This window comes from Homarus americanus, unplaced genomic scaffold, assembly GCF_018991925.1.
Source record: "Homarus americanus isolate GMGI-L3 unplaced genomic scaffold, GMGI_Hamer_2.0 scaffold32583, whole genome shotgun sequence".
Taxonomy (NCBI): Eukaryota; Metazoa; Arthropoda; class Malacostraca; order Decapoda; family Nephropidae; genus Homarus; species Homarus americanus.
Window position 1 is genome coordinate 33,754,127 of NW_024713129.1, and position 8,570 is coordinate 33,762,696.

At 37.8% G+C, this 8,570-nt stretch overlaps 1 protein-coding gene across 1 annotated transcript in view; it reads left to right on the forward strand.

The window, feature by feature from the left end:
• LOC121869901 (nucleolar GTP-binding protein 2-like) overlaps positions 1–8,570 on the forward strand; it is a 95,192-nt gene that overhangs the window by 26,159 nt on the left and 60,463 nt on the right. Inside the window, exon 4 of the mRNA XM_042371470.1 lies at positions 2,107–2,225. Coding sequence (XP_042227404.1) covers positions 2,107–2,225 — 119 coding nt within the window. The remainder of the gene's footprint in view (positions 1–2,106; positions 2,226–8,570) is intronic.

The window sequence follows — 8,570 nt, forward strand, 5'->3', positions numbered from 1 at the left end:
CTCTAAAATTGAGAGAAAACAGAGGACTCAGGTGTCCTGAAGTGATGAGAAAACGGACTCCTCAGATGGGGGACTCAAATAAAGAAAGCATAGGTACATGTTTTGTGGACTACGTATTGAGCGTACCCTTTTCATCACTTTGTAATAAACCTAGCCATGCCTATGTGTGTTTCTGATACTTACCATAACATTATATATATCTTTAGTGGGTCTAAATGGTCGTAAAATGGGAAAATTGGGGTTGGGTCTTGGGTACCTGGAACCAATTAGAGTAAATCCCATAGGTTCTGTACTTTCGTTATCGCATTTTTCGTTATCACACACTCGGCGCTGTCCCAATTAGGCGTGATAACCAAGGGATAACTGTATAGTACATTTTGAGGGGGGGGGGACATTTATGATAACCCCCAGGTCTCAAACATGCTGGATAAATGGTCCCATACCTGTATGTAGACTACAGTAAAAGAAAAAAAAAGAGAAGAAAAATCATGTATTTTTTGTGGGAATATTTTCTGCTGGCAATATGATACATCTACACTTTGTTCAGAACTGCCCAAAATCATAAAGTCCTCAACAATTTGACTGAAATTCATATAACTTTATGTTGTACAGAAGAAACTCGTAATCAACATTTAATTGTGTTTTTCTTTCATTATTTTACAGTGTATCTGATGCATACACAAGGCTAATTTCATTCTGCGTCTTTTCTTCCCTGAAGGTTTTAGTGTTCTTTCTTGTTGCTGTAAGAAATTGTTCCTTACTGAAGGCCTTAGAAATCCACCTGTACAAAGTCTTACCTGCCATAACTTGTCAATATACTAGAGGTTGGGTATCCCTTATCTGAAATTCCCAAGTCCAAAATGCTCTGAAATCAGAAAGTCTGTTTCATTATATTTATGGTAGATAATACACTGAATATGGCACATATCATAATTTTTACTAGGGTAAGTATGTATGTGTAATAAATAATGGTAAGACACAGGCTGCTTAGCTTCTCAAGGTCAGGCGTCATGGCGATGCCAAACAGACAGTAGTGAGTGCTTACCTTTCTGGGTCTTTAGTGTACATCTTATCATATATTTTATACCCAAAATGATTAAATTATATTTCATAAAACTACCTGCAGAATATATGCATCTAAATGCTGTAAATGAAATATAAATGAATTTTGTGCTTAGACTTGGGCCCCATTCTTGCTGGGTGAGCTACCCCATTATACAGATTCATTATACAGGATATAGGTATTCCAAAATTCGAAAATATCCCAAATCTGATACCCTTAAGGCCCCAAGCATTTTGGATAAAGGATATCCAACCTGTATTGACAAGTCCTCGATATATGCGAGTTCAGCATATACGAATTCACTCATATGCAAAGACCCTATTCCTACCTGGAATTCAACTAATGAGAGCAAAATTCTGCCTTATGTGAGATGTCATACTCCCTGATATGGATTCCGACCCTGATGACTCTGCAGATGTCACTCCAACACCATCACACACTATGTAAAACCTCTACCAACACCTCCATCAGCTTGTCTATCCAAGTTGATGTATCTGCTTTTATTGTTTAGTACACTGTAATGTACGCTTGCTTTATCTATTATTTTAAAAATAATATTGTATTTATTTTTCTTGAAAATGGATCTGGAATATTTTCATTTTGGGTTATGGAACACATCCTATTTTTTCCCATTTAACTAAGTATTTGATTTATGTTATTTCAATTTATGTGAGGGTTTTCAGGAACACGCCCCACGCATATATCGAGGACTTATTGTACCAGCTAAAATGTGAGACCTTAGCCGTACAAACCTCAACCCAATTTGGTGATTATTTCTGCCTGCTTTTGCTTTGTAACATTTGTGTACTGTGGAAACTTAAAGTTTCTCCTCCATAACCATAGTGTTGGAATAATAACTCTTTCTTGTAAGTTTCTTACACATGTTTCTCAAGCTGTCCTCTCATTTACCATGACTCATCTGGCACCTATAATTTTTTTCCTCTGTAGGATTCTTCTCAAACTCTTTTTATTGCAACCTTTATAAGTGTTTCTCGCTCAAATAAAACTCATGTGCGTGTGATTGAAAGATACCTTCCCAACAGGTACCCAGGCACGTGTTGAACCTAACCAGCGTTGGTTTGGAAACACCAAGGTGATTGGCCAGAAAGCTCTACAAACCTTTCAAGAAGAAATGGGTAAAGTCATGAAGGACCCATATCAGGTGAGCCACATACTGTACTGTATTTGTCTATTGTAACAATGTAATCAAGAAGGCAATAAAAGACAAGTCAGCTTGGAAAGACAAAATGATTGGATGGATATTTGTCATGGTTTTGGTTTTCGGAGTGGTCATATGAGTGGATTTTATAAAGATTATAATATGTTGCGTTTCTTATTTCTTAACTTAGAATTCGATACCTTCACACTGGTTACTTACAGGAGATTATGGCGTATCTACGTAGAAGTTCACTCCACTACTTGACATTCCATGATTTATACTTGATAAATGATGATTTAATGAATTCCATTAACTTCCAACATCCATCTAAGTTATTGGTTATACTTTGTCATAACCAATCAGTCATTACCTTTGGTAATAATACGATAGGATCACAGATATGGGCAGATAATTGCACTTACATTTATTTGTCAAGTTTCCATACAATGATTTACAATTTGCATGGATATATGAGTCACTCACGTTCACGCTGTACAGTGACCCCTTGGTTAACGAACTCAATCCGTTCCAGAAGGTCGTTCGTTAACCGAAAAGTTTGTTAACCGAAACCATTGTTTCAATGGGTTTTTGGGTAATTGGTTCCAGCTCACCGAAAATTGCCTAAATTCAACAAAAATGGTAGAAAAGTTCACTTACTTTGAGGTGTGTATGTAGAAGGCTCCTGGATGATGATGATGATGATGGGAAATCGAATGGGGGTGGAAGAGAAGTCACCCCATGGCACCATTTCACCCATAAAATTTTAGTTCTCTTGGTGTATTTCAAGATTATTTTCTTTAAATCAACACTGCACTGCATTATATATTGTCAATATGTAAAATATATTTCAAAATGACCAATAATTTGCTTGGAAACACAGAAAAAAAAGCATTTAGTTGAAGAGAGTCTCAAGCAAGATGTTACCTCCAGTGAAAACAGAGAGAGACTAACTCCTGTTTGCTGTGTTAAGAAGCTGGATGCCGCGCATTAAACTAGTCACTTTACCTTCAATTATGTTCAATAATTGTTAAAATGACTAGAAAATTGAATATTAAACTTTTAAAATTATTGAATAGTATAAACTTCTTGATATTTACTAAAATAGTAAGGAATTTAAGCCCTAGAACCGATTAATGTATTGGCGGACTGATACTTAAGCTGGTTGCCCGGTCAGTGCAAGCGAAAACATGTTGAGGTCGGTTCGTAAGAAATTCGTTAACCGAATTTTTGTTCGTTAACCGAATTGAAGATCCTTATGGAAGGCAGTTCGTTAACCGAAATTTCGTTAACCGAGGCGTTCGTTAAACGAGGGGTCACTGTAATAAAATTAATCTTCTAAAAGAGGGAATTTTCAACTTGGGAACACATGTGCTTACTCTACTATGGGTATGACTTAACAGAGCCTTAATTCTTCAAGTGATATATTTACTGTCAGCCTGGATTGCTTTTGTTGCAACCAGGCTTCCGCACAAGAACTTCTTTCCCCGGGCAATAACAACAAAAAGTACTCTTGGGTTACCACACATAGTCTCTTGTCACTGACAGTCACTGTAGATGGTTGTAGCAGCAAGGAGAACTGGTAAGCGTGACTTGAATTAACCACTTACTGTAGGTGCAATAGACCAGCCTGGATTGCTTTTGTCGCAATGATATTTCCACGGGGATAAGAAACCTAGGTTAACACACTTAGTCTCGTGTCGATCACGGTCACTGTAGATGGGTGTCGTGCAGGAGAACTCTAAGCGTGAATTAATTAACCATTTACTGTAGGTTTGATAGGCCAGCCTGGATTGCTCTTGTCGCAACCAGGCTTTCACATGTGATATTTCCACGGGGATAAACCTAGGTTAACACACTTTAGTCTCGTGTCGATCACGGTCACTGTAGACGGGAGTCGTGCAGGAGAACTCTAAGCATGAATTGATTACCGTAACCATTTACTGTAGGTTTGATAGGCCAGCCTGGATTGCTCTTGTTGCAACCAGGCATCCACACGTGATATTTCCACGGGGATAACAACCTAAGTTAACACACTTAGTCTTGTGTCGACGACGGTCCACAGGACGGAGTGGCAGTGGAGGACTGTGTGGTGTGGTGTCCCGCTCCCTTTCAGGAGGGAGAGGATGGGAACGACTTCTTAACTAAGCCATGGCCAAGGGGATACTACTTAAAATGAGGTTTTTGGGTGTGAAGCGATGAACAGTGCAACACTGTTTCACTGCCCCCCCCCCCAAAGGCTGGCTAACATACCACTAATGGAAAATATATGTCCCAGTTATGCCTCGCCGGGTGCCTTATCTCTAGTAAAACAAACTTTGGAATTGGTTGCGTGGGTAAGCCTAACGCAACCCATGACAATATTGATACAGAGATGAAGCAACTAAAATTGAGGACAAGTGAATATGACGGTAAAGTGATAACAAGCAGTGTGTGTGTGTGTGTGTGTAATCCTGCATAGGCACAGAATTACCCCCATACTGAAAACACTGTAAGCTTGGATCATGAAAATTAACTGGAAAAATAGAATTGAGGTCTGGAGAGTAAATATTTACTGGTGATTGAGTCTGAAACAGTACTGTTGGTGTGACCTTGTGTTTACACCTGGGTGTTCATGCTGTGTGTCTGAGAGCTTCAACTGAAACGTGTATTTAATGTAGCATTAGTCTTGATGATGGTTGCCATTAAAGAGTTCCTATTTAGTAGTCCATACAGATATGATGAGTTGGGTGACAGGATTGCCTTCTGTCTAATTTTCTGCATGTTTTAGTCATATGTCTGTCGACCATTTTTTTAAACACTCGGGGCAGCAAGCCCGAAGAGCAATCCCTAATGTCGGGTTACCAAACGGTAACCCGACAAATGGATTCTTCAAACTCGAATATCAATCCCGAACGCTGCAACTCGAGAGGGTTGGTACGCCTTATCCAAGATAAATGAAAATAAACAGGTCATTCGCATTGCTATTACAGAGAATTTCCTTAAGAAATTTGTCCCTTGTATATTTAACTTTTGTTTATTGTTGTTCCAGTGATGTAAGATAGGACTGACACTATTTAAATCGAGTGATTGAAAACATCATTAATCAATTTTGGTACTGTACTTTTTTCTAACCGTGAGTTTGAACATTTCTTAAAAAAAATGTTTTACATAACCTAATCTAAACTTACAAATATTAGTAGTACCTAAACACAACCGGAACAACAACAACCCAAACAGTGAAATATAGCAGGAGAATTTTTTTTCTTGTGTAATTATCAGCGTGGGTCACAGATGACACTTGTTGTAAACTATTACCTCAGCATCTACCTAGTACATTTGGCTCTCTTATATCTTCCCTATACAGGTACAATACATTGGCGAATTGGAAATTGCATTACATCTATCTATCACAAATAAAAGTGCATTACTTACCATACTTGAAGCTATAAGAGGATGATTGTAGGAATGCAATGCTTGATAAAATTGGAGAAGGGCGATGTGGAGACGAAAAATATTCGGAGTTGAAGGTACGACGTCACGAGGGTACATGGCGGTCTCTTAAAAATACAGTCATGCGCCGGTTAACGTCCGACCGAACAACGTCCGATCGCAGATGCGTCGTGCCCCAAAAAGTGACGCCTGCTGGACCACCACTCCACGACCCCCTGACGGAGACGCGATGATCCTCCCCATACTGGTCAGATATTATGTGTTAAAGGAATATGCTTCCTTACTTAGGCTTTTTTTAAGCATTTGCCTACAGGTGAAATGTTAACCTACATCTATTGAGGATAAAATCTTTCACTTACAAATTAACAATAACACATTTGCTGTAATCAGACATATCTAGTTGCCTCAACAATTGCAACCCCAGTTGCAATTGGGGTTGCAGTTTCAAATTCTGTGGCATTACTAAAAATAGTAAAGTTTCTGGTGCACTCTAAGATTAAGAGAGAAAACGGAGGACTCAGGCGTCCTGATGCGAGAGAAAACGGACTCGTATGACGGGACCAAATAAAAAAGCATAGCTACATGTTTTGTGGACTACAGTATTAAGCGTACCCTTTTCATCACTTTGTAATAAACCTAGCCATGCCTATGTGTGTTTATGATATTTACCATAACATTACAGTGGTACCTCGGTTAACGAACTCAATCCGTTCCAGCAGGTTGTTCGTTAACTGAAAAGTTCGTTAACCGAAACCATTGTTTCAATGGGTTTTTGGGTAATTGGTTCCAGCTCACCGAAAATTTCCTAAATTCAACAAAAATGGTAGAAAAGTTCACTTACTTTGAGGTGTGTATGTAGAAGGCACCTGGATGATGATGATGATGGGAATTAGAATGGGGGTGGAGGAGAAGGAAGAAGAGAAGGCATTGGGGTGGAAGAGAAGTCACCCCATGGCACCATTTCACCCATAAAATTTTAGTTCTCTTGGTGTATTTCAAGATTATTTTCTTTAAATCAACACTGCACTGCATTATATATTGTCAATATGTAAAATATATTTCAAAATGACCAATAATTTGCTTGGAAACACAGAAAAAAAGCGTTTAGTTAAAGAGAGTCTCAAGCAAGATGTTACCTCCAGTGAAAACAGAGAGAGACTAACGCCTGTTTGCTGTGTTAAGAGGCTGGATGCCGCGCATTAAACTACCGTATATCTCGGCCTATAAGGCGTCGGGGTGCATAAGAATGCCCCCCCAAATTTCCATCTAAAAAGTAGCTTTTGAGCTCTATTCGCTGTATAAGACCAGTACCCCAAATGTGACACTTACCCACTGACTAAGTAGTCCTTTACCAACCATCCTTGGTTTTTTAAAATAAGGCCAATTCACTTCAAGTAATGTCATCAAATGTTACCCGCTGGTGTAGTGTAAACACTAGTGACGTCACTGAAGCGTCTGCTATTTACCGGTAACTGGAACTAATGTCTGTGTCGAGTAAAATTTTTCCATTTACTTGAAATATATATATATATATATGTATATATGTATACAGTGACCCCTCCGTTAACGAACTCAATCCGTTCCAGAAGGTCGTTCGTTAACCGAAAAGTTTGTTAACCGAAACCATTGTTTCAATGGGTTTTTGGGTAATTGGTTCCAGCTCACCGAAAATTTCCTAAATTCAACAAAAATGGTAGAAAAGTTCACTTACTTTGAGGTGTGTATGTAGAAGGCTCCTGGATGATGATGATGATGATGATGGGATTTAGAATGGGGGTGGAGGAGAAGGAAGAAGAGAAGGCATTGGGGTGGAAGAGAAGTCACCCCATGGTGCCATTTCACCCATAAATTTTAGCTCTCTGGTGTAATTCAAGATTATTTTCTTTAAATCAACACTGCACTGCATTATATATTGTCAATATGTAAAATATATTTCAAAATGACCAATAATTTGCTTGGAAACACAGAAAAAAGCGTTTAGTTGAAGAGAGTCTCAAGCAAGATGTTACCTCCAGTGAAAACAGAGAGAGACTAACTCCTGTTATGCTGTGTTAAGAGGCTGGATGCTGCGCATTAAACTCGTCACTTTACCTTCAATTATGTTCAATAAAAATGACTAAAAATTGAATATTAAACTTTTAAAATTATTGAATAGTATAAACTTCTTGATATTTACTAAAATAGTAAGGAATTTAAGCCCTAGAACCGATTAATGTATTGGCGGACTGATACTAAAGCTGGTTGCCCGGTCAGTGCAAGCGAAAACATGTTGAGATCGGTTCGTAAGCACTTCGTTAATCGAATTTTTTTTCGTTAACCGAATTGAAGATCCTTATGGAAGGCAGTTCGTTAATCGAAATTACGTTAACCGAGGTGTTCGTTAAGCGAGGGGTCACTGTATACGTTATATATATATATATATATATATATATATATATATATATATATATATATATATATATATATATATATATATATATATATATATATATATATATATATATATATATATATATATATATATATATATATATATATATATATATATATATATATATATATATATACTGTATATATACTGTATATATATATATATATATATATATATATATATATATATATATATATATATATATTTCACAATAAACCGACTTCACCAATCCCCATGAACCCAACCACACGGAGCGCTGGACCACAGGATAAAGCAGTCCTAGACTTTGTTATATTTCACAAAGCCTGTTCAACGAAGCATGGCTTTGTGCCAAATAACAATCTAGAGTTCTGTGTCCAGACCGCGTCCCGTCACAGTCATTGGCTTTGTCGTGAATCCTGGCGGGTGGTGATTATATGTAGAAGTCGCGTGCTATTGGCTAATGAAATATATATGGTCCTCGTGTTTGAAGCGGATTTGGTAAAACG